Source organism: Schistocerca serialis, unplaced genomic scaffold (genome assembly GCF_023864345.2).
Source record: "Schistocerca serialis cubense isolate TAMUIC-IGC-003099 unplaced genomic scaffold, iqSchSeri2.2 HiC_scaffold_1362, whole genome shotgun sequence".
Taxonomy (NCBI): Eukaryota; Metazoa; Arthropoda; class Insecta; order Orthoptera; family Acrididae; genus Schistocerca; species Schistocerca serialis.
In genome coordinates, this window is record NW_026047583.1 from 41,915,151 (window position 1) to 41,943,102 (window position 27,952).

The 27,952-nt window shown below is 39.7% G+C and overlaps 1 protein-coding gene across 3 annotated transcripts in view; it reads left to right on the top strand.

The window, feature by feature from the left end:
• LOC126440344 (molybdenum cofactor biosynthesis protein 1-like) overlaps positions 1–27,952 on the top strand; it is a 205,336-nt gene that overhangs the window by 90,586 nt on the left and 86,798 nt on the right. For 2 of the 3 annotated variants that reach the window (XM_050090634.1, XM_050090633.1), the window contains one exon: positions 16,584–16,839. The exons of the other annotated variant lie outside the window; for it this stretch is intronic. In XM_050090634.1, the coding sequence (XP_049946591.1) occupies positions 16,584–16,839 (256 nt within the window). The remainder of the gene's footprint in view (positions 1–16,583; positions 16,840–27,952) is intronic. 3 annotated transcript variants of the gene reach the window in all.

Sequence of the window (27,952 nt, forward strand, 5' to 3'; positions counted from 1 at the left end):
CCTCACTTGAGCTTCTCCCTTTCTACCATTTACATCCCTCCGTCATTCGATGTCACCAGGTTCGACTTCCTCCAGCTTATTGGACAGCTTCCTTGCTGATTTCTGCTGCTTGGGGACTTTAATGCACACCATCCCATTTGGGGCTCTTCCAGAACCTATCTGAGAGGTGCCCTCTTCGCTGCCATTCTTAATCAACTTAACCTTTTCTTCTCTAGCACAGAAGCACCCATGTTGCTTTCAGACTCGTCACACACCTATTCCCATTTGGACCTTTCCTTCTTCACTGCCTGTCCTGCACATCATCTTGAACGGTCCGTTCTTTCTGACACCTACTCGAGCGACCATTTCCTGTGTGCTATCCATTTGCTAACTCCTACCCCACCTCCGTGCACATCAAAATGGCAGCTGACTAAGGCTGACTGGAGACTTTACTCCTCCCTGGCGACCTTCAACGAACACGATTTCCGCAGTTGTCATGACCAGGTGGAATTTCTTACAAACATTATCCTTACCGTCGCAGAACATTCCATTCCTCACACTTCCTCTTTACCATGCTGTGTCCCAGTCCTTTGGTGGACTGAAGCCTGCTGTGATGTAATTCGCATTCTTTGGGATAACCAAACAGGCAGCTGAACTTCATTCACTAGTTCTTTTAACAGTTTCACCCCCCTCTTCCATCGTGTGCACCAACCTCCGACGGTTCTCTGGGAGCAAGATCCATTCCCCAATTTTCACCCTGACAGTAGCAGACAATATCATCGTGTACCCTATTGCTATCTCCAACACCTTGGGTCGCCATTTTGCAGAAATTTTGAGCTCCTCCCACTATCATCCTGCCTACCTCTATAGGAGATGAGCAGAGAAGACTCGGGCAATAACATCTCTTCTCAGAATCCTGAGTGTTACTGTGCTGCCTTTACTATGAGGATGCTAGACCACGCTCTCACTTCATCTCAATCCTCCGCCCTGGACCAGACACTGTTAACTTTCAAGTGTTGCAGCACCTTTCTCTTGTGGGCAAGCACTTTTTGCTTAATACATACAACCGGACCTGGGCAGAGGGCATGTTTTCCAGCTACTGTTGTGAAGGCACTGTCATACCCACACCTAAGCCCGGTAAGGACAAACAACTTCCTTCTGGCTATCACCCACTTTGTTTACCCATGTCATGAATGGTTTTCTGTGGAAATCCCAGACTGGCTTTGTTTTTCAATTTGGAGAAAGCCTACGACATTTGTTGGAGGACTGGTATCGTTTGTACTCTCTACACATGTTGCCAACTGCGCCATCTCCTTGAGGAATTTTTAAAAGACGAGTTTTCGATGTACGTATGGGGTCTGCCTCCTCAGACACCTTTATCCAGGAAAATGGTGTACCTCAGGGTTCTGTCCTGAGTGTCGTCGTCTTTGCTGTCGCCATTAACCCTACAATGGCCTGTCTCCTGCCGGGTATCTCCGGCTCTCTTTTTGTTGATAATTTTGCTATCTACTGCTGCTCTTCATGAACCTGTCTCATTGAGTGGTGTCTTCAGCAATGTCTTGATCGTCTTTACTTATGGAGCATGGACAGTGGCTTAAGTTTTTCTACTGACAAAAACATTTGTATGAATTTCTGGCAGCACAGCTGGTTTCTCCCACCATTTTTACATCTTGGGCCTGTTGCTCTTCCATTCATTGAAACTACAAAATTCCTGAGGCTCCTGCTTTATACAAAACTATCTTGGTCCTCCCACTTCATTCTCCCTGCAGCTTTTTCGATGGGTGTGAACCCTTCACCATCTTGGCTTCGTGCGGCAGCCCATCTTCACCTTGACCTTCATTCACTTTCTAAAGACACTGCACCAGGCTCGGTCTATTGCCTTCAGTTTCACGACCTATGCATGGAATTTTGCAGTAGTATCTTTGTGTACACTGATGGCTCTTGGACTGACCATGGTGTCGGGTGTGCCTTCAACGTCAACCAACATTTTTTGGTACTGACGTCCGGCACATTGCTCAGTATTTACAGCAGAGCTCTCCACCCTGTATCAGATCATCGAGTACATCTGCTGACATACTCTTTTCACTGTGTCACTGCTCAGACTCTCTTGGCACCCTTCAAAGCCTCTGTGCAGTGTAGACTGTCCATCCCTTAGTGCACCGGTTCCAGGAAAGCTTCCACTTGCTCACTTTTTATGGAGCCACTCTGATGTTTATGTGGGTTCCAGGTCATATCGGTCCAAGAGGTTGCTGACACTGCTGCCAAAGCTGCATTCCTCGTACTTCAGCCCAATAATTCTTGCATTCCCTCTGATGATCTCTTGTTACTTTCTGTCAGGAGGTGGTGTCACTTTGGCATCGCCACTGGTCCTCCATTCATAGGAATAAGCTCTGGGTTATTAAGCCTCTCCCAGTGGCTTGGACAACCTCCTCTCAGTCCTCCTGTGGCGAGGAGGTCATTTTAACTAGGTTGCATATTGGGCACTGCCTTTTTAGCCATCACCATTTGTTAAGTGGTGCTCCCCTACTACTTTGTGCACATTGCACCCAACTTTTAACTGTCTGCCGTTTACTGAGGGGATGCCCTTTTTTTTTTTAGAGTTTACATTCCCTTTTGGGTTTGCCATCTGAGTTATTGGCCATTTTAGTGAACAATGCGTGGGCTGTCAAATCTGTTTTACTTTTTATCAGTTGTAGCAATATAGTGAAGGCCATTTAATTTTTAGTTCTGGGCCTCCATTTCACTATTGCGTACTTCATAGACCTTTCTCCACGTCCCTGTTTCTAGCTGTCCTATCTTCCGTCATTAAACGTTGACATGTAATCATTTTTAACTCCTCTCTTCATCTTTGTGTTTCACAGTTTTGGCATGGACACATATGACCCTAGTTGTTTTTGCGCCCTAAAACAAAATGGGGGAGAAATACAAAGCCCTTACATTCTTTTGTCGACTTATGTCTTTACCTCCCCTTGAGACCTCAAAATTTGTCGGGGAAAAATTCTAAAACGTGTCTGTGGAATCAGAGAAATATCAGGGAATTTCACTTGGAGAAACTTGTGGCAAACCTGATTTTAGGTTTTTATATATGGAAATTATTTTTGCTTCTAGTATTGCAGTTCTGAATTGCTGAGTTCATCTTAAACTAAATCTTGTTATTAATCACATATACCATTAGGGAATATAACTTCTATAGGCATGTAAGTGTGAGAATCCATGGGTCCCTGAAGAAGCTTTTTCAAGATGTAGAACAAATATTTTTTTCTGCTTAGCTGAAGTACCTCAGAAGATTAAGCCATATGAGTAAACTGAGTGAAAGTGTGTTAGCAATCCTTTGTCCAGTTTGATACAGTAAGAGATTTCTAAGCACAAAATGGGCGGAACTGAGCTTCTCGGTTAACTGACCCACATGCTGGTCTCACACGTGATTGGTATCTGCATTCCCAGGAACTTAGAACACGGTAGCCTAATTGCCCATTTATCCCTACTTTTGATATTCGTATCTGTAAGTTGCTTTTATTTCTTTAGAACTGCACAACACAAGTTTTTAGGCATTAAGCTGGTACCTGTGGATCTATACAAGCCTGTTCTGTTATTATCCTGGATGTTTCTGGTATGGATGAGTTTAGATCTTGCATCAATAAGTTTGTGACACTGCAAACATTAGAGTTTTTCCAAAGCCCTCCAGTGCCCCAAGTAAATCATTTTTGTGGACTTGGCAGCAAACACTGTGTGCCACACCATATTTTATGTTCTCCCTTTTTGAGTTTAATCTTATTCCTGTCTTATCATTTGTTAATGTGACCTTCCATTTTCTGTAGTTAAAGTACAACTCAATCCATGCAAGGGGAAGACTTTTAATGCCATACTATTTTAGCTTCCCCTCTCAGAATTTTTTAATCTAAACAGTCAAAGGCTTTGGCAAGATGACAGAGGGGATAATTTCCACTATTTAATTCTACTGGAATTGAATTTGTGAGATATTATGTTGGATTCTCAGTGTAGTAGCCTTTAGAGAAGTCAAACTGTGTTGTTAAAAAGTTATTCTCTGAATGGTGGTTCACCATTCTAAGTGGATTTAGGTTGAAATACTATGCAGAGATGAAGAGGCTTACAAAGGCAGGAATAGGCTGGTGAGTTGCACCAAAGCAGTAGTTGGATGAAGACCACAACAGCAGCTTCAACTCAGTTTATTGATGGAAATCTAGCTCTTGCCGAAATTAGCTCTCTCTCTCTCTCTCTCTCTCTCTCTCTCTCTCTCTCTCTCTGACACACACACACACACACACACACACACACACACACACACACACACACACACACACTCTTCCTTCTAGCTACCACTCCATCTCTCTTACCAGTGTGTTCTCAAGGTGATGGGACATATGATTCATGCCCGGATGATATGGTGGCTCGAGTCTCAAAACTTTTGATGAATGCACAGTGTGGCTTTCAACAGGGCATTCTGCAGTGGACCATCTCATTATTTTGCCCACCCATGTCATGAATGGTTTTCTGCAGAAATCCCAGATTGTCGCTGTGTTTTTCGATTTGGAGAAGGCCTATGACACCTGCTAGAGAGCTAGTAACGTCCATACTCTTCACATGTGGGGCTTCCGTGGCCACCTACCCTGTTTCCTTCAGACATTTTTAAAAGACCGAGTTTTCGAGGTGCATGAAGGGTCTGCCTTGTCGGACACCTTTATCCAGGAAAATGGTGTGTCTCAGGGTTCCATTCTGAGTGTCATTCTCTTTGCTATCACCATAAACCCTATAATGGCCTGTCTCCCACTGGGCATCTCCGGCTCTCTTTTTTTTTTGACGATTTTGCCTTCTATTGCAATTCTCTATGAACCTGTCTCACTTAGTGGCATCTTCAGCAATGTCTTGATTGTCTTTACTCGTGGAGCATCAACAATGGCTTTCGCTTTTCCACTGACAAAACTGTCTGTATGAATCCCACGAACGCTGACTGCAAATTTGTATGTCCGTCTGGTTATTTGACCTGTTGTGCTGCCATTCACAAACAGCATTCCAGGAGGTGTTTTCCTACAGGATAACACTTGCTCACATACTGCTGTTGTAAGCCAACATGCTATAGTGTGTCAACATATTGCCTTGGCTTGCTCGATAACCAGCTCTACCTCCCATCGAGCACGTATTGGACATCATCTGATGACAGCTTCAACCCATCCACAAACATCATTAACTGTCCTTATATTGGCCAACCAAGTGCAACAGGCATGGAACTCCATCCCACAAACTGACACATGACACGTGTACAATAGCGTACCAGCATTTGCATTTACATTTGCAGTGGCTTGTCTCACACTCCCATTGATCCTGCAACGTTAATCACTTTACATACGTTGTCTCAACAAATATATTCCTGGTATTTCATTACTCTACATTAATTATTTTTTGGTGTTGCAAGTTTTTCCGTCAGTGTACCTGGCCTTTCTTTAACCATCCCTGGGGCAATGCAGAATTCTCTTCCCAGTAGCGAGAAAATGCCGTTATTCCAATTTTGAAATCACATAAATTGCCTCTTCAAACGGACAGCTGTCGTCCAGATTGTTTACTCAGTGTCCTGCAAGTTACTTGAACATATGGTTAGTTGAAGGCTGTATTGTGTCCTTGAATCCCCGGATCTTTTGGCTTCGATCCAGGGTGCTTTTCGCCAAGGGCGCTCTACTGAAGATAATTTAGTCCACTTGAAGTGTGCTATCTGAACAGCTTTTGCTCAGCATCAGTTCCTTGTTGCAGTTTTCATTGATCTGCGTGTATATCTTATGATACCACATGGTGCCATAATGTCCTTGCCACCTTAAAGGAGTGGGGCCTCCATGGCCAACTCCTGATTTTTATCCAGAACTTTCTTCCATGTCACACTTTTTGGGTACAGGTTGGTGCCTCCTGTAGCATTCCCCCCCTGCAGGAGAAGGGGCTTGCACAAGGTTCTGTTTTGAGTGTCACTCTCCTTTTTGTGGCTATCAATGATCTGGCGGCAGCTGCATGACATATTTTGTCCCCATCATTTTTGTTCGTCCGCGACGGCTATTGCTGGAGGCAGAATGCAGGGAGCAATACACCAAGCACAATCCTGGGCTTTCACTCATAGCATCCATTTTTTGGCTGCCGTGACCTACGTTATGCATTTCTGTCATCGTGTTTTTTAGGTCCGGTCTTTGATGCCTAGTTGACATGGCTTCCCCGTCTTTGCCAACTAAAGCAGACATGTAGGTCGCACCTGAATGCTCTTCTATGCCTCAGCGGTGTGGTCCACTCTACTTTGATATGGCTGTATGCAGCATTGGTGCAGTCACACCTAGATTACAGGAATCTCTCATATGACTTTTTATCAGCTTCGACATTACGTCTGGATTCGATACACTATTGTGGGGTAAGACTGGTAACAGGTGCCTTTGGACTAGGCAGCAGTTCCACTATTGTGGGTTCTGCACCATCAAAAATTGATGGCAGCTGCTCACCCATAGTACCCTAACTGTCATCTCCTCTTTCCAGATATGAGATCTACCTCCCAAAACGGCAGCACAGGTCTGGGGCTACGATCACCAAGTTTGAGTCTTGGTCAAGCACACAGTTTTAATCTGTCGGGAAGTTTCATATCAGTGCACACTATGCTGCAGAGTGAAAATCTCATTCTAGAAAACTCTTTATCTGTAATTCTCTTTACATATTGGCTATTTTCTTCACATATGGGGGACATGGTCTCATCTGAAATGTGAAACAAGCCTGTAAAAGAAAGGGGGGGGGGGGGGCAGTTCTCAATTCTTGAGCAGTGACCCTCATGTTTTTTTTTGTGCAATTTGGGTTGGTTTATGTTCAATCCTTGCACCCAATTTACTCTTTCATCTACCTACTTTTTTTCTCGTCAAGCAGAATGATATTTATGCCCGGTGCTTAATACCTGTTTGTATCACTTACAATGCTGGTATTTATGAATTTTTTAGCATTTGACTCCAGAAAGACCATTTTTCTTTGTAGTGTGGTCTTGCCAACAGCAAATTTTCTGGATCGAAAGTCGCTCAATCTGCTCATATACTTTAAAATTTAAAAGTAAATCTAGCAATGCTAGAATGTATACAAAATACTGATATACCCATTTTCAAGTTGTTGTTTAAAGATTCGCGACTTTTAAAACTTACGTAGATTATCTTTTTGATGATAGAACTTTACATAAGAAGTTATTAAGAACATTGCGAATATCACATGACGAACAATTGAATGACTAAAGCAGTGTTATCAACCCTCATTCATTGACACATGTAATAAATTCATCGAAGCAGTGAAGTTCAGAGGTGTAAAAATTTCTGAAATTAAAAGTATACATTGCCTAATGAATGTATTATTTTGGGGTGAAAGAACACAATAATTATTAGTTTTGGAATGTAATAATTCACTATGGCTTCATTTTAATATTCTAATAAGTTTCACACTGTAATGAAACATTGTCTAAATGATTCTCTTTCTCTCTCTCTCTCTCTCTCTCTCTCTCTCTCTCTCTCTCTCTCTCTCTCTCTCATTTGTTATAACTTACCGCTGTTATATTGTATTTGTATTGCAGTCATTACATTAAAATTGGCTATATTGATTCTGCAATTTATACTATTATGTTATTGCTAAGAATTGAATTAAAGAATAAACGTATATATTTATTTGTAAGATTTTGTAAATTTATACCACTGGAACTCTTTCAAAATATTTGATTGCGTAATACTGTCAATAAATACAATGACTTTCTTTCTTCTGTTTATAATTGTAATAGATGTTGGACACTTTGACTCCAAGTATGTTATACAGAAACGCAGTGATTTTTTGCAAAAGGCAAAACTATGTGTTCGAAGAATTGTGGAGAGGAGGGTACGTGATGTATTTTAAGTAGGTTATAAAGAGTAACTATAACAACAAAAACAATAAATTATTTGTGATTGGCAAGCTTTCGGAGCCAGTGGCTCCTCCAGACAGAAGCGTTGAAGGGGAAGGAAGAAGGGTAAAGGAAAAGGCCTGGAGAGTTCCAGGAAAAGGTGTAGATTTTGGAAAAGTCACCCAGAACTTCGGATTAGGCGAAAAATAGAAACGACACATGTCATATACCAGCTATTATGTAAACACTGTTCAGCTTTCTACATCTGCATGACTACCACCAAATTATCAGTTAGGATAAGTGGGCATAGGCATAGTGTATATACTGGAAACTCACAATATCCTGTTGCAGAGCATGCTCTACAACATGGCATACGTGACCTCGGCACTTGTTTCACCACACATGCCACCTGGATTCTTCCGCCAGACACCGGTTTCTCAGAACTCCGCAGGTGGGAACTAGCACTACAACGTGTCCTTGGTTCTCACCACCCACCTCGCCTTAATTTACGTTAATTTCTCCTGTCTCAGCTTTTCTTCACTGTAATTACTCTTTGCTTCACTCCGTTTTAGCTTTCTACATCTTTCATTGTCTTTCCCGTCTATTTTCACTGCCCCCTCCCACAACTGTTGCATACAATACACTTACCTTCTCACTCTTATTAACCATATACAGTTTTAGTATTAATCTCTGTCTTGCATATTACCCTGTCTTGCACCTTTAAGCTCTCAGGTTTCCGAATCTTGCCCGATGCAGTCCCCAACAATTAGTCTTTCCTTCTCATCCTGTACGGTAAGTCACCCATGACCCATGGTTCTGGGTGACTTTCCCAAAATCTACCCCTTTTCTTAGACCTCTTCAGTCCTTTTCCTTCATCCTTCTTGCTTCCCCTGCAACCCTTCAGCCTGAAGAAGGAGTCACTGGCTCCAAACGCTTGCCTATCACAACAGTCTTTTATGTGTGTGTTCTGCCACTGCTTGGTGAGTAGATTTTTTATCTATCCAATTAAATAATTTTATAAAGAGTATCTGTGTGTGATGTTTTTATTGGTATACAACTTGTTATAAACAAAACTTATTTTTACCATTTAATATGTTTCCAGATATTTACCAGTGGTAAAGATGAAATTGGGTTGATTGTACTTGGTTCTGACAAGACACAGAATCCACTTGATTACCCAAATGTTAGTGTGGAATTTCCTCTTGCACTACCTACATGGCAGATGATATCCTTTGTGGAGAAATCTTTTCATGAAAGTGAAATAAAAAGAGATTGGATAGATGGTGTTGTTGTTGGCATGCAAGTCTTGAAAGATGAGCTAGAGTAATTATTTAAAGCTGTCTGTTTCATGACATTCCTGGAACATGTTCCAGAATGTGTGTTACACAAATCACAGTGACATAGTTGTGACTTTATAAACTTGAATCAATATGTTTTTGTAATGAAAAAGAAACAGAAGGCACAATACCTGCAGAAATAGGAAATTTTTTTGTGTGATTTTACTGCATGAATGTTTTTTACAGTTTTTCAGCTCAATAATTAAGGAGGTATTGATACAAGGCTTTGCCAAAAACCCATCTGTCACCTACAATTCCAGCCCTGTCACTGGCATTCCGTACCCCACAATATGACTGGGCCACAATGAAAGCAGCCACATCATTGTCAAATTCACTGAAACTACTGCATAGCAATTTGCTTGAGTATGGCTGCAGTTGTGGTCTTCTGTTTGGTTTAAGCACTGCGTCAATACCTTCTCTTTATAGCACTCAGAGGTCGCAATCTGCGACTGTTTTTACAAGTGGCAAGAGAACTTTTCCTCTAGTTGCTTGTTTTTCACTGAAAGATGCAAATATTTTAGAATGTAGTGCCCTATGTATATCTGTTAGAATAGCCACAAGGTCTGAAAGTTATTTTCAAATGATTGAGCTCTTCTACAGAGTATTGAAATTCACAGATTCTTCCAACCTGGTCCAACAATGTCTTACATACTCCTCTTCCTCCATGGATTGTTTCCAGTATTTGGAGATGAAACATTAGGCAGCAAAACGTGCCTTATAACCAAAATCTAATGAACATATAATTAAATTAACTAAAGATGTAATGTTGCACTCTCAGGTAAGACTGATCTTGAATACAAAGCCAAAGTGGAAATTAATTGTAAGCTGCAACATTCATCTCACTTTTTGTTATTGAAATTATTCACAGTGCCATAGGGAGAACTGAGTTTATGTGTTTTATAGAGTCAGATACATGCTGTGGCACAGGGTGCTGTCCATTATTCTCCTGACTATGATGTCCAGGAATGGTAGTCTTCCTTCTTCTTTGGTCTCCATAGTGAATTTGATTTTGTGGCGTGTGGAGTTCAGATGTACAAAGAAGTCAAGAAGTTTGTCTCTTCCATGAGGCCAGATGACAAGTGTGTTATCCACATAACAGAAGAAGAAGAAGAAGAAAAGAAGAAGATGGATTTCCATTTGGTTGACATCAGGGCCTCTTCCTCGAAGTGCACCGTAAACATATTCACAATCTCTGGTCAGAGTGGGCTGCCTATTCCGACTCCATCTGTTTGCGGGAGGTGGGTGTGCCATGAGTCAGTGAAGTGGGAAAGTTGACCAAGTAATATGCGTGATGTGTCATACCTCGACCAATATTGAGAACAGAATAAAAAATTCAGAGGCATTACTTTTCAGCACTCCCATGCATATTCTGCATGCAAGAAAAGCTTATGGAGCGGGTTTCTCATTCAGAAATTCTATTTCAGTGTTGGTTGTTTACACGAAGACTGTGTTAAGCATAATGGAAGAGGGAGAAATGTTTATCAGCATTCCAGATTTGGCAGTGGCAGGCTCATGGTCTGCTGAGACTCTGGTTTATTGTTTCACTATATTGCTGCTTGCATTGCTCAGAATCTCATTTTGTGCCAACATAGAATTGGTAGGTTCAGGAGGGCCATGCTAAATGCCTTGCAGGGCCTCAGTAGTGCCACCCAACTAGCACCTGAGAGGGCAGACAAGTGTTCGCTCATGCGTACGTGATCCTGCAGTGAAGTTGTGTACATTTAGTCAGGAAGTGGGCTTGTATACAGTGAGACAGATATCCACACAGACAATGTGATGGCATCTGGAGCAGCACAGACTGTCAAGCCCTTAATGCAGCTCTAGAGAGAGGTGAACTGACAGCGGTGCAACTGACAACAATGCCAGACACAGGAATGGCACTGTGTCATCGTGTCAGACGAGTCTCGGTTCTGCAACATCGTCACAATTGATGTACTTGTGTTTGGAGGCTCTGATGCCAACAGACCTGGCCAGATTGTACCTGTCATTCTCATGCGGGTCCAGCATGTGATGTGATGGTATGGGGTGCAACTGGATACATGTCACAACTTCTGGTTCACATATCCAGTAATTTGGACAGCAGTCATTGCATTTGTGTTTTGTTAAGGCCTATCGCTGTGCCCTATTTTCTAGGGCTCCGTGATTGTAGATTGTATTTTATTGGTCCTGTTGTCTACATAGCAGCTTATGCATAAGACATTGGACAAGTCAAGTTATAAATATACAGGCTGAAAGTAATTTCAAAGCATACATATTTAAGCTTACAATAATACACTTTACACACAAGTATTTATATAACACATTTCATAAATTTAAATATTCTTCAATGGAATAAAAGCAGTGATGCTGTAAATATGACTTTAGAGATTTTCCAAATGTATTGACCTCAGTGATAGCTTTTATGTTTTCAGGAAGTTTGTTATAAAGCTTAACTCCCATGTGAAAAGTACCTTTTTGGCACAGTGCTATGCTGATTTGAGTCATATGTAAGTTCCTGTTTTGTCTGGTAAAGTGCTCATGTATATCACAGTTTTTTTTAGCCTCTGGTCCTTGCCTATTACATTTAATTTAAAGAACAAAAGGGTTTCCATAATGTATACACACGGTAATGGGAGAATACCAGATTTCTTAAACAGGGGTTTACAAGAGTCTCTAGGCTTGCACCCAAACAAGATTCTAATGGCCCTTTTTTTGTAGTTTAAAAGTGCTATTAGCTATTTTAGAGTTTCCCCAGAAGGTGACCCCATATCTAAGACGAGAATGAAAGTACGCATGATATGCATTCAATACTGTTTTCTCACTACAGCATGATTTTAATGAACAAAGAAGATAACGTGTTTTGGTCAGTTCTGCATTGAGACATTCAATATGCTTGTTCCATCTGATGTTACTCTGCAGCCAAAGTCCTAAGAATTTGGTTTCAGTACTGTTACCAACTGGTTCGTCATTGATAGAGACTGATGGGATAAACATGTCCTTGTTAGGAACATTGTGGAATTTTAGAGCAACGGTTTTCTTACTGTTTATTACAAGCCGATTACTCTGTGCCCAGCTGCTAAGTTGTTTCGTGACTGTGTTTACTGTCTGCTGTAACTGTTCATCGTCGTCTCCTTTTATTAGAATCGTGGTGTCATCTGCAAATATGATTGATTTGTGTGCATCAATATTTAAGCTTAGATCATTTATGTACAGAAGAAACAGAAGGGGTCCCAATACGGATCCTTGGGGTACACCACATTTTATTTGTTTGTAGTCAGATAAGTGATTAGATACAGTTTTTAGTTCAATATTTGTGTGCTTGACGCACACTGCCTGCATACGATTTGTCAGGAAGGAACTGATCCACTTGTTGGACAGACCTCGAATACCCTATCTTTCTAGCTTTGATAGCGGAATTTTATGGTCCACCATGTCAAAAGCTTTTGACAAGTCAATAAAGACTCCTATTGTTTCCTGTTTTTTGTCCATCAGGTTTAGGATGAAATTGATGCACTCATAGACAGCAGTTGTCGTTGACCTCTTATTTCTGAATCCATGTTGTTCATTACATAGGATGCTGTTTTTATTTATAAATTTCATAAGTTTCTCATACATAACTTTTTCCAGTACTTTAGAGATGCAGGAGGAAATTGTGATGGGTCTGTAGTTATTTACATTGTCTTTATCCCCTTTTTTATATACAGGAATAACTTTTGATGTTTTTAACACATCAGGGAAAGTGCCTGCCTGAAGTGAGCAGTCGCATAAATGTGTGAGTACTTCAGTTAGGTTTGATGCGCTCTTCTTTAACACTGTTGCAGGTATACCATCAATACCTGCCGATTTGGAATTTTTTAGTCCTTTTATTGCTTTAGCTACTTCATCTTGTGAAACAGAACCGATGTACATTGATCCTCTACATGTACTTATTTTATATTCATTTGCCTGGATGCTCTTAAAGTTTGATTGTAACATATTTTCAGCAACACCTGTGAAAAAGTTGTTAAATGTGTTAGCTACTTCTAAGGGGTTTGTTACTTTTTTATTTTTATGTGATAGTGTTATATTTTTCCAAGGTTGTCTGTATTCTCCACATTCTTTTTTTATAATACTCCACATAGCCTTTGATTTATTAGCTGAATTATAAATGATTTCATCATTATGCATTATTTTTGCTGCTTTTATTACTTTTCTTAATATTTTGGAGTATTTTTTATAGTATGTGCGTACTACAGGTGAGGAATTTTTCGAGTTACATATTTCATGAAGTAGTCTTCTCTTCTGGCATGAAACCCTTATTCCCTTTGTGATCCAGCTGTTTGTTCTAGAGTTTCCCCGTATGGTTAATGTTTTCAGTGGGAATGCAAGTTCAAAGAAATGGGTTAATGTATCAATGAAAGTGTCGAATTTTTCATTAATATCATTCATTTTGTACACTCCTAGCCATTTTTCTTTGTGTAATAAGTTGTTGAAGTAGTTCACATTATGCTGATTATAGCTTCGATATGCTGTTCTAAAAGACATGTTGTTAATAATACTGCCTTGTACTTTTATGCTTAATATTTGAGCAAGATGATCACTAAAACCTGCATTGAAAATTTTTAGTGAGGTGTTGTGTAAACTCTTATTTACTAGAAACTGATCAAGAGCTGTTTGACAAGTTTCTGATACTCGGGTAGCTGCTTTTACTTCAGCCTTTAAATTGAAGGACGTTGCAAGGTTCAAAATGGTCTCCCTATTTCCACTATTCGTGAGGAAGTCAATATTGAAGTCACCACAGATTATAAATTCACAATCCATTTTATTTACTTTATTTAGCAATGACTCCATTTTGTTTAAGAAAAGTTCAAAATTCCCAGACGGTGATCGGTAAACTGTAGCAATAACCAGGTTGAACTGAGTAATTTTTATAGCTGCAATTTCATAATCCTTTTCGACATTTGCCCTAGTTAAGTCAGGTAGTGTAATAAAATCTACATTGTGTAAATTGCTACCCCACACTGTTTGCTGTTTTTCCTGCAGTAGTAAGCAGCCAAGACAAATTTGTTTATTTTAGTATTCTGGATCAATTCTGGGTTAAGCCAGTGCTCAGAAATGCATAACACTGAGATATCATTAAGTTCATGTGTTAATAGAATGTTAATTTCATCGATCTTATTACGCAGGGATTGCACATTATGGTGATAAATTTTTAAATCGGGCGTATTCACAATTTGGTAATTGGGAATCATATTTACAGCATCACATACCTCTAGTTTAAATTAGGAATGTCACCAGCGTTGTATTTTTGTTCTTCTTTCTTGTTTATTTTGTTTTCCTCGCTGTTGGAAGGATGTTCAGGAAGCTGATAAATTGTTCTATCCCTTACAAGTCTTTCTTTGATGTTATCTTTTAACAAGATAATGCAAGACTACACATCACCTGAGCTGTACTGAGCTACCTCAATACAGAGAGTGTTCCACTGTTGCCGTATCCAGCATTTTCTTCAAATCTGTCACCTGTGGAGAACGTCTGTTCACAGGATGCCAAGAGATGGGTATGCCACCAGCCGCCAGCCACCAGTCGCCAGCCACTACAGTTGAAGAACTCTGACATATGACATTCAGTTGAGTAGCATGAAATGATGTACCCATGGCTGTAATCCAACCTCGATTTGATATCCAGTGTGATGAGAGCTGTTCTGCTTTTCCAGTTTCAATACTGAAATTCATATATTATTTTTATGCTATCCTAACCAGATTGGACTGTGGTGTCATACAGCATAAAATATCTTACAACGTGTTGAATTAGTTATGAGAAGTGTAGAACAGCCAGCAGGGGAAAGATGTTGGCAATGAGACAGCTTTTATGTATAACAGCAGTACAGTGTTTCACAGTGCATAATGCTTCCGCAGATTGAGAACAAAATGTGTGGTTTGCTTTCATCCATTTTCACAAACATAGCCTAAAAAATAATGTTGACATTACTGTGCATTTCACTCTGAGGCATATTGCACTCTGAGAATGTTCATCGAATTCAGTTACTTTGTATTATATTTCAGTAACAGTGACATAATAGCAAATTGGACTGTATGAGTTTTTACGGATTTTTTTTCCAGACACACACTACCATTTCTTCAGATTTATTTAATTTGGGTATAAATCCTTTCCAGCATATATGTTGTACACAAAATGTTGAACATAAAATGTAGCTATCTGCTGATTTAACATCTTGCTGAGTATACCGGTACAATATTTTGTTGTAACAAATAGTTCAATGTATTTTACACACTTATAAACTTATTTATACAGTTATAGTAATTTATACCATTACATTTATGTTGTACCTTGATGTTCTGGAAGACGATATTATAAGGAACCTCATACTTTTCCTGGATGATAGAGTTGTCTATAATGAATTATTGCCTGAAAAAAATCTGCACAAATTTGAGTCAGATCATAACATTTCAATTTGGTCCAAAGATAGGCAACTGAGTTTAAGTTTTCAGAAATGTAAATTGGAGCACATCACAAAACAAAAAAAAGACAGTATTGTATGACTACATTATCAAATAATCACAGTTTTAATTGGTCAACTCATACAAATATCTGGATGAAATGAAATGGTGACATAGACTCACTTGTAGGCAAAGCAGAATGCAGACTTCAATTCATTGGTAAGATACTGGAAAATGCAATCAGTCTATAGAGGACATTGCTTACAAAATACTTGTGTGGCCCATTCTAGAATATTGCTTAAGTATGACCCATAACAAATAAGGCTAATGGCAGACATTGAATGTATACAAAATAGTGTAGCATGATTGATCATAGATTTATTTGATGCATGGGAGAGCATCAAGAAGTTACTAAAAATTGGAAATGCCAGACAAGTGAAGATAGACGCCAAATATATGACAAAACCTAACTTATGAAATTTCAGGAACGTGTATTAAGTGAGGTATTTAGGGATTATACAATAACCGCATATGTATCACTCCTATAGGGACCATGAAGGCAAGATTAATTACAGCATGCACAGAACCATTTAAAGAATCATTCTTCCCACACTCCACATGAGCATTGAATGGGGAAAAACCATAATGTGTGGTACAACAATGTACTTTGTCGGACAAACCCACAGTGGTTTATACAGTGTGCATGGAGACATGGAATCAATTGACAGTAGCTGGGTAATGGTTCATATTGATTCCCATTTCCCTGTTGCAGTAGGTGATCTTATGCCTCTAATTATTTTTTCATTGCTATCTTAACTTGCATTCTTCAATTCAGTTTATTAACCCTTCTTATCTCTTTGTATTAGGGCAAATGTTCAGTTAACTTTTGAGGAATTTGTATTTTCAATTTATCAACTGGAGTTTTGTTTCATATGCAGCAGCAATGTTACAAATTATTTGTTTCAGTTTCTTTAGAATAATTTGCTGTTTCACGGGTGCCTTGAAGGAAATAAAAGATCTCGAAAGTGTCTTAATGACAACCGATGGCCTCATGTTGACAAGACAGCTGGTTGCCTTGCAGAGGGCAGGGCTTGACGGTCTGAACATCAGCTTAGACACCCTGCAGTCCCAACGCTACAACCAGATCACGAGGAGGAAAGGCTGGGAGCGTGCCATGGCTGGCATAGATCTATTCTTGCAACTTGAATACGACCCTGTGAAGGTATTACTAGTGCAGCTGTCATCGCATGCAGACTTTCATAAACAAAAGATATAAATCTGTTGTTAAGAATATCAATACAAGAATCACCATTTTAAAGCAGTATGCCCACACCCTCGCCCCCATCCCCGCTCCCACCCTCACCTCTGTCTCCACACTGCAGCTGTAAGTGAAGGAAGGTATATTAAGACAGAAGAAGTAAATTTTAGCTGACGATGCTAACAGTTTCGTAGTTTATACAACATAAAAAGGATGCCTTGCAAGTTTACCAATTAAAAATCTTATATTTTCCTCCCAAGAGAGTCTTATGAGACTCAAGATCTTTACAGTTTCTCTTTTTTTCTTTTGTGTCTTTAGTTTAAAATAAGTTTCCACTATTGTGGTGTTGTTTTGGTAAAAATACTCGATTGTTTGGAAAAATTATTCTTAATTCTGTAGTCACATTTTTGTTGTGTCTAAGTACTACTGGTTTCAGTAGCAAGTGCCAGCATCAGTTCATCTTATTATCAAACATTTCTGTGCAAAATAAAAGCTGACCACTGTGGCCGAGCGGTTCTAGGCACTTCAGTCCAGAACCGTGCTGCTGCTATGGTCGCGGGTTCGAATCCTGCCTCAGGCAGGGATGTCCTTAGGTTAGTTAGGTTTAAGTAGTTCTAAGTCTGGGGGACTGATGACCTCAGATGTTAAGTCCCATAGTGCTTAGAGCCATTTGAACCATTTTGCAAAATAAAAAGCTTCTGTACAACTGCAAACTAGACATACCATTTTCAGGGTGCAGTTCACATCTATTGAAAGCACAACAGTGACCTTTACTTTTAGTAGATAAGACACCTACTGAGGTAAGTGACTTGATGACTGCACACAAGAAGTTGTCATTTATTGCATATGTAGCTACCATGTAGACTCATATTTTGTATTAGTTTGTCCTTACTCTTCCAAAAGGTTAAACCTTGTCTCTGCAGCCACAGCTTCCTCTCTTCAGCAGTTGTCTTCATCTCCATGTGTGAAGAAAATCCCATTCATTGATCATATTGTTTAAGTAGGATGTTCTCAGTCATCCCCTTGTTTTCTTACCTATGATCTTGCCTTCAGAAATGTTTTTTAAAAGATTATCGTCTCCAGTTAAGTGTCCAGTGTATTTTGCTTTGCCCTGGCCTATAACTTTCAGTGGTTCTTTCTTCTCTCCTATTTCCTTTAATTTTTCTGTCAATGCAGATAGTTCTTGTACTTCTCCTCCAGAACCACATTTCAGCAGGTCTGAGGCGAGCTTCCTTTGGCTTTTCTAATGTACAGATTTTGCATCTGTGTGTCAGAACACTCCACACAAAGGTCTTTACAAATATTTTCTTAATGTGGAAGCTGATATGTTTATTCAGTTGCAGCTTCTTCTTATTTTGGAAGGAACTCTTCAACTGTGCTATTCTTTTCTTGAATGCCTTGAAATATTGATTGTTTTCTTGCAAAATGCTACTGAGATATTGAATTTCAGTTCCTTTCTTGAGTTGCTCATTGCCTGTTCTTGTGTCAGTCCTACCTCCTCCTCCTTTCTTGTCTGTAGCCATAACTTTTGTCTTCTTTGTATTCATTTTTAGCTTTAGTTTTACCACTTCTTGATTTAAGGCCTGAAACATTTTATTTAGTTCCTACTCTGATTTACTATTGTGATGTCGTCAATCTGCAGTGTATATGCATGCAATTAAGTTTCCATATCGACATCATGCTCCAAAAACCACCTAACTGTGTGTGGCAGGGGGTACGTCTCATGCCACCAACTGATCCCCTCTGCCTTGTTCCACTTGTGAACAGTGCTTGGGAAGAATGACTGTCAGTACACTTCTGTATTATCTCTAACTTCTCAAATTTTCTTCTCGTGATCATTTCGTGAATTGTATATGAGAGAAACTATTATGTTGTCAGACTCTTCTCGGAAACTACTCTCTCGAAATTTGGGTAGTAAATCTTTCCGTGATGCACAACTGCTCTCTTATGGCATCTACCACTGGAGTTGCTGAGGATCTCTGTAATGATCTCACAGCGACTAAATGATCCTGTGACAAAACACTCCGCACTTCATTGGATCTTCTTTCTCTCTTCTGTCAGTCTTACTGGGTAAGGGCACAGGGGTAATTTACATTCACTTAAGATTCTTCCTGTGAATCTTAGTCTGGCATCTGCTCTTCTATTGCTGTTTTATGTGGTCATTCCACTTTAAGGTTGCTCTGGATAGTTACTTCTAGATATTTTATGGTAGATTCTGTTTCCAGCAATTTGTCATTAATAGTGTAGTTGTACAGTATTGGATTTCTTTTCCTGTGTGTGTGTGTGTGTGTGTGTGTGAGTGTGTGTGTGTGTGTGTGTGTGATATGTTACATTTATTTATGTGCAGGGTCAACTGCCAGAGCCTACATCATTCACCAATCCTCTGCAGGTCATTGTGCAAATTGATACTGTCTTCTGTTATTGCTACTTTCTGATGGACAAGTGTAGTACCTGTGAACAATATTAAGGAGCCTCTGACACTTTCTACTGGATCATTTATATACATTGTAAATGTAATGGTCCTATCACATTTCCATGGCGTATTCCAGAAATTACCTTTTGATTCTGGTCATCTTTTCTTTGTTGTTGTTATTACTTCCTAGATGAACATATTAAGGAAGTAAGGTGATAGAAGGCACCCGTCTCTCACTGCCCTTCTGGTTTTCCTTCTTTCATATCCGGTTCAGTACTCTGACTTTAGTATATACTCAAAATTAATCATCTGTCCTTCCACTTTGGACATTACTTTAAGGAATGATGATATAATGGTAATCTGTTTATTAAACAATATTTTAACGATACACTATGCTTTCTGATCATATAGTGGCTTGATGATGGAATTTGATACTGAAATTAGTAATCATTAGACAAAATAAAAGTGTAGCTATAATAAAAGAAAGTAATATTTTGGATCATGTCAGTTGTTGTTCCAAACAACAGCACGTCAGGAATAGGTTCAAATGGCTCTGAGCACTATGCGACTTAACTTCTGAGGTCATCAGTCGCCTAGAACTTAGAACTAATTAAACCTAACTAACCTAAGGACATCACACACATCCATGCCCGAGGCAGGATTCGAACCTGCGAACGTAGCGGTCATTCGGTTCCAGACTGTAGCGCCTAGAACCACACGGCCACTCTGGCTGTCCAGGAATAGGTACTAAATTATTTGTCCGCTGATGACCTCACAGCTTAGAACACTAAAACACAAATGTTAATTGTTTGTTATGTGCCCTGGTAGAGTTTACAGCTGTTTACAGTTCACGATTGGTTGTTGGAGATTGGACATTACTCACATAGTGTATTTAGTGCACAGTGCAGAAAAAGGCAGTGTCCAGAAAAGTAAACAAGTGTAAAGGCAAAAGTTTCATGACAGGATGTTGTGTCACCATACTTGGAAGACAATTATAGCCAAAGACAGAAATTTAAAAGAAACTGGCTCATTTGAGCTGCGGAGACCTAGTCGAGGATTCTCAGTAGATAATTGTTAGCACAGTAGAATTTATAAAGAGACAATGTCAGTTCGTGTCAGGGAAGGTTGATTGGTAAGTATCTATCAGCTTTCTCGTAAAACTCACAATTTGAAGAATACACATCAAGGAAAAGGTAGAAGTCCAACAGTGTCAAATCTAGACAATAATATCGATCATCCAACAGTTTTGCAAAATCCCCAGTTGTACTTTACTTACTTACTTACTTACTAACTTACTCAGATTTGCTGTGTACCATACAAGGAACTGGTTTCCACTAGTTCACTTGATCAGCTGCCAAGTTCTCACCTTCCTCCAAGTTTGTGTCCATGGATTGAAGATTCATTGCAAAAGTTCCAGGTCTTAAAAGGTCTTCCTGTACATCTGTATCTGTCCATTGATTTCAACAACAGTGTTGATTTTGGGATTCTTCCACCTTACATGCGTAGAACATAACCTGCAATCCTCAGTCTTCTTTCAACAATAATTTTGTGCAGGCTGTGTAGACCTCTTATTCTCAGCACTTCATCGTTTGTAACTTGGTTGGGTTAACATCTTCAGAATTCATCTCTAGCATTGTTGGTGAAAAACATGGAGACTGTGTGCTGATTTTACTGACATTTTCCAAGTCTCACACATATAAACGATAAAGGAGTGCAGTCAAAGCTTTGTTGGCATATTACAGACCTAATTGCCATATGGACTGATTTTCCAGTTCTGCTGGTGATTTCTGCATCTGTGACCTCATTATTACATATAAAGCTACCGAGATATGGCAATCTGTCAACATCTTGTATTATCTTCTATTGCACTGTAATCGGGGAAGAGACGAGTAATTTCCACTTACTTTGCACATTCTGTTTACCTTATCCCTATTAATTTTCAGCCCTACACAATAGGGCATTTAATGAAAAGCATATAAAAATTAACTTGATGCCTTCCAAAGAGACGGTCTCTACTTAGTCTCTACTCCTTCAAGCCTGACTTTGTAAGTGTAGACCAGACATGGCTTAAATTCAGAGAAATAGTATCGACATCAATTAAGAGATATATACCAAATAAATTGAAAGGATACCAAATAAATTAAAAGGGTGGTGCACAAAATATGTCAAAACTCAGTTGCAGAAGCAATGAAAAAAAGCATGTCAAAATTTAAAAGAATGCAAAATCTCCAAGATTAGCGATGTTTTACTGAAGCTCGAAACTTAGGGTGGGTTTCAGTGCAAGATGTGTTTAATAGTTCCCATAGTGAAACTTCGTTTTGAAATCTGGAAGAAAATCCAAAGAGGTTCTGGTTGGATGTGTAGTACACCAATGGCAAGACACAACCAATACCTTCACTGCGCAATAGCTGTGGTAATATTACTGATGACAGTGCTACTAAAGCAGGGTTACTAAACACGGATTTCTGAAATTTCTTCACCAAAGACAACAAAGTTATTATTGCAGTATTCAAATCAAGAACAACTGCAACTGTGAGTAACTTAGTAGTAGCTCTCCTCAGTGTCATAAAGCAGTTATGTTTCTTTCAGAGTATGCTGATACAACAGCTCCATTAGAAATCAGATATAGCCCTGGAGATTCTAAAAGGTATCAGATAGATTATATAATGGTAAGACAGAGATTTAGGAACCAGGTTTTAAATTGTAAGACATTTCCAGGGGCAGATGTGGACTCTGACCACAATCTATTGGTTATGACCTGTAGATTAAAACTGAAGAAACTGCAAAAAGGTGGGAATTTAAGGAGATGGGACCTGGATAAACTGAAAGAATCAGAGGTTGTACAGAGTTTCAGGGAGAGCATAAGGGAACAATTGACAGGAATGGGGGAAAGAAATGCAGTAGAAGAATAATGGGTAGCTTTGATGGATGAAGTAGTGAAGGCAGCAGAGGATCAAGTACGTAAAAAGACGAGGGCTAGTAGAAATCCTTGGGTAACAGAAGAAATATTGAATTTAATTGATGAAAGGAGAAAATATAAAAATGCAGTAAATGAAGCAGGCAAAAAGGAATAGATTGGTCTCAAAAATGAGATCGACAGGAAGTGCAAAATGGCTAAGCAGGGAGGGCTAGAGGACAAATGTAGGGATGTAGAGGCTTATCTCACTAGGGGTAAGATAGGTACTGCCTACAGGAAAATTAGAGAGACCTTTGGAGATAAGAGAACCACTTGCATGAACATCAAGAGCTCAGATGGAAACCCAGTTCTAAGCAAAGAAGGGAAAGCAGAAAGGTGGAAGGAGTATATAGAGGGTCTATACAAGAGCGATACACTTGAGGACAATATTATGGAAATGGAAGAGGATGTAGATGAAGATGAAATGGGAGATACAATACTGCGTGAAGAGTTTGACAGAGCACTGAAAGACCTGAGTCGAAACAAGGCCCCTGGAGTAGACAACATTCCATTGGAACTACTGACGGCCTTGGGAGAGCCAGTCCAGACAAAACTCTACCATCTGGTGAGCAAGATGTATGAAACAGGCGAAATACCATCAGACTTCAAGAAGAATATAATAATTCCAATCCCAAAGAAAGCAGGTGTTGACAGATGTGAAAATTACCGAACAATCAGTTTAATAAGCCACAGCTGCAAAATACTAACACGAATTCTTTACAGACGAATGGAAAAACTAGTAGAAGCCGACCTCAGGGAAGATCAGTTTGGATTCCGTAGAAATACTGGAACATGTGAAGCATTACTGACCTTACGACTTATCTTGGAAGAAAGATTAAGGAAAGGCAAACCTACGTTTCTAGCATTTGTAGACTTAGGGAAATCTTTTAACAATGTTGACTGGAATACTCTCTTTCAAATTCTAAAGGTGGCAGGGGTAAAATACAGGGAGCGAAAGGCTATTTACAATTTGTACAGAAACCAAATGGCAGTTATAAGAGTCGAGGGACATGAAAGGGAAGCAGTGGTTGGGAAGGGAGTAAGACAGGGTTATAGCCTCTCCCCGATGATATTCAATCTGTATATTGAGCAAGCAGTAAAAGAAATAAAAGAAAAATTCGGAGTAGGTATTAAAATCCATGGAGAAGAAATAAAAACGTTGAGGTTTGCCGATGACATTGTAATTCTGTCAGAGACAGCAAAGGACTTGGAAGAGCAGATGAACGGAATGGATGGTGTCTTGAAGGGAGGATATAAGATGAACATCAACAAAAGCAAAACGAGTGTAATGGAATGTAGTCGAATGAAGTAAGGTGATGCTGAGGGAATTAGGTTAGGAAATGAGACACTTAAAGTAGTAAAGGAGTTTTGCTATTTGGGGAGCAAAATAACTGATGTTGGTCGAAGTAGAGAGGATATAAAATGTAGACTGGCAATGGCAAGGAAAGCGTTTCTGAAGAAGAGAAATTTGTTAACATCGAGCATGGATGTAAGTGTCAGGAAGTCATTTCTGAAAGTATTTGTATGGAGTGTAGCCATGTATGGAAGTGAAACATGGATGGTAAATAGTTTGGACAAGAAGAGAATAGAAGCTTTCGAAATGTGGTGCTACAGAAGAATGCTAAAGATTAGATGGGTAGATCACATAACTAATGAGGAAGTATTGAATAGGATTGGGGAGAAAAGAAGTTTGTGGCACAACTTGACCAGAAGAAGGGATCGGTTGGTAGGACATGTTCTGAGGTATCAAGGGATCACCAATTTAGTATTGAAGGGCAGCGTGGAGGGTAAAAATAGTAGGGGGAGACCAAGAGATGAATACACTAAGCAGATTCAGAAGGATGTAGGTTGCAGTAGGTACTGGGAGATGAAGAAGCTTGCACTGGATAGAGTAGCATGGAGAGCTGCATCAAACCAGTCTCAGGACTGAAGACCACAACAACAACATATAGCCACTCATTTGATAAAGATCCATACCTAGAGACTGAAAAGTTGCTCAGGTCACACCAATGCTCAAGAAAGAAAAGAGGAGTAATCTACTAAATAACAGACTCATATCACTAATGTTGATTTGCATTAGGATTTTGGAACATATATTGTGTTTGAATATTATGAATTATCTCAAAGATAATGATTCATTGATAAATAGCCAAGATAGGTTCAGAAATATTGACCTTTTAAAACACAGCTAGCTCTTTAGTCACACAAAGTAATAAGTGCTGTCGACTGGGGCTCTCAAATTGATTCCATATTTGTAGATTTCCAGAAGACTTTTTGAAACAGTTCCTCACAAGTATTTTCTAATCATATTGTGTGCCTATGGTGTATTGTCTCAGTTGTGCAACTGGATGTGTGGTTTCCTGTCAGAAAGGTCACAGTTCATAGTAATTGATGGAAAATCGTCAAGTAAAACAAAAGTGATATCTGACATTCCTCAAGGAAGTGTTATAGACCACCTGCTGTTGCCGATCTACATTAACAATTTAAGAGAGAATCTGAGCAGTCCTCTTAGATGATGCTATCATTTACAGTCTTGCATATCATTTACTGTCTTGTAAAGTGATCAGATGATCAAAACGAACTGCAAAATGATTTAGGCTACCTATCCATATGATGCAAAAAGTGGTAACTGACCTTAAATAATAAAAATTGTTATGTCATCCGCATGAGTAGTAGAAGGCATCTACTAAATTTTGGTTACATGATAATTCACGCAGATCTAAAGGCTGTGAAGTCTATTGAATACTTTGGAATTACATTTACAAATAACATAAATTGGAATGCTCACATAGATAACGCGGTGGGAAAGCAAACAAAAGACTGTGATTTAATAGTAAAACATTTAGAAGGTTAGGATTACTAAAGAGACTATCTACAACTATACTTGTCTGTCCTCTTTTGGAGTATTCTGCATGGTGTGAGATCCTTACCAGATAGGACTGACAAAGGACATCATTTAAAAGTTCAAAGAAGGGCAGCTCATTTTGTATTATTGGGAAACAGGAAAGTGCATGCCACAGATATCGCATGTGAATTGGGGTGGCAGTCATTAAAGCAAAAGCATTTTGCTGGAGCAGGTTCTTAAAATTTCAATCATCAATTTTCTCCTCCGAATGTGAAAATATTTTGTTAGAGCCCTCTTACATAGGGAGAAATGATCATTGTAATAAAATAAGAGAAATCAGAGCTTGTACGGAAATATTGAAGTGTTTGTTTTTCCTCAAATGCTGTAGGGGAGTGGAATGGTAGATAAAGAGGTTGAGGGTGGTTCTCTGAACCCTCTGCCAGCATTTAATTGTGAATTACAGACTAGTCATGCAGATATAGATTATGTAGATAGGCTTTCAATATTGTGCACTGATTCTCTAATTTTATACATTGCTCAAATACTTTCGTGGCGCTTTGGAGTGACCCCTTTAAAATAACACTTTACCAGTGTTCTTAATATGTATTTTGGTAACCAGGTTGATAAGAAGTTACAACAATACTCTCTTATTACTCCCCAGTTTTGGGTTTTATTAATGAACAAAATCGCCACAGTGTTCCATAACAATTACGGGCTGAAGTTTCCTGCTGATGGAACCAATATGATTTTCTGTGTTTCTGAGCATACAGGTTGTGTACGCTGTTTGGAGTCTGGTGTATGCTGAATCAAATGTTTTTATTGTTGTGATCTTCCATCTGAAGATTGGTTTCATGGAGGTGACCATGCTAGCCTATCCTGTGTGACCCTCTTCACCTCTGCATAACTACTGCAGCGTACAATAACTTGAACTTGCTTACTGCAGTCAGTTTTTGGTCTCCTACAGTTGTTACCCCCATTATATTCACAGATGACCACATATTGTGGAAATTGCATATTGTAATGTAGGATGCAACAATAAGGTACAGAAAGTTTCTGTTGAAAATTACGAATTATTTAGGAATAAAGGAGATGGCTCACCAAAAGGCAGAAGCACTGTCTCATCGATAGGCACACAAACAAAAGGTATGTAGAATGAGATTTTCACCGTTCAGTGGAGTGTGCACTGATATGAAACTTCCTGGCAGATTAAAACTGTGTGCCGGACCAAGAGTCAAACTTGGGACCTTTGCCTTTCGTGGGCAAGTGCTGAGCTATCCTTGCACGACTCACGACCCGTCCTCACAGCTTTACTTCCACCAGTACCTCGTCTTCTACCTTCCAAACTAAAAGGTACGTTACTTGGCGAGCTTCCAGAATGCACTTTCTTTTTCTAGCTGTAGGGAAAACATGTGCGCGCGCCCACACACACACACACACACACACACACACACACACACACACACACTCTCTCACATGCGCATGCATGTCTCCTTATGCTGTGGTCGCTCAACTGCCAGCTCTTTACTGGCCCATGGTGAGTGTTCTGGAGTGAGGTGGGGCTTTAGAGTGGGGTAGGATGGGGTGGGTTGAGGCAATGTGAGAGATGGAGAGAGATGGGAGGGGTTTGGAGGGAAGCATTTAGTGGCTCGTGGGAGAGTGGGGAGCCATCTGTGGGCTAGCTAGGGGTGCAGGTAGAGGGGTCAGGTGCCAGACAGCTGGGCACTCATAGACTAGGGTGTGACGTGAGATAACAGCACACAACTAGCTGATTTGCGAGGGGGGGAGAGAGGGGTGTGTGTGTGTGGGGGGGGGGGGGGCTGGGAGTTAACTTGGATTTAGGCCAGGAAGCAAAGGATGTGCTGTAAGTATGGCTACGAAAGTTGAGTATTCTTAAATAAGATCAGCTGGTGCCAATGTATTGGAAAGTAACTGGCACACAAAGTGCAATTGTGGCTCCTTTTTCTTCAAAAGTTTTAAATAGTCTGCAGAGCAAATTGAATTAGGAGGATCAGGCATTTGTGTGGGTCTAGGAAAGTAAGTTGTAGAGCCAGATAAAAGGCGCACAAGACAGGAGGGGTACTACTACTCATCACTGCTGTATCGTGCTACTAGTACATGTCAGTGTGAGTGCACCGAGAGTGGTGTTGCCGTACATGCGTCTTTAAATTGGTCACCGACTGATCATTGCAGGCTGGCTGCTGGAGGCCGTCTCTGGGAGCCAAGCGTGCCGTGCGGTCCCTGCCGTGCCATCTGCTGGTGACTCGCACATATGTTAGTGTGGAACAGTGCTGACTGACTCTCTGTGTGATTCTAGTTTGCAATGTGCACATCAGTGTTCTGTGTCTTGTTGAGTCCTTAGAGGCATATTGTTCGGAGGTTATTATTAAAGCCATATTTGTGCGACTTGGATCACACTTCAGTATTTATTTATTTATTTATTTCTTGTTCCATAGATCCAGTTAGTGAGTCAATCACAAGGATATGGAACGTGTCAAATTGTACAGGTTTCAATTTAAACTATACAAGGGCAATTCAATGGCAAATTGTACATAGTTTAAGTAAGACATACTATAAATACAGTAACAGATACAATATCAGCTAGATAACATAACAACCATTTGACAGAAAAAGGAGTTTCAAATAAAGGTTAAAGGCAAGAGCACAAAGTTAAATCAGATATTAGGCCTACAAGAGTAAATACATGTACAGCCAATCTGTTGTTACAAAAAGTGAGCTAATTCCCAAATGCACAATAAAATCAATTGATCTACTTCTAGACACAATAAGTTTAGTGATGGTATACATTTTCTTTCAGGTATTCATCCACAGTATAATAGGATTTCTCTGTCAGGTAATCTTTGAG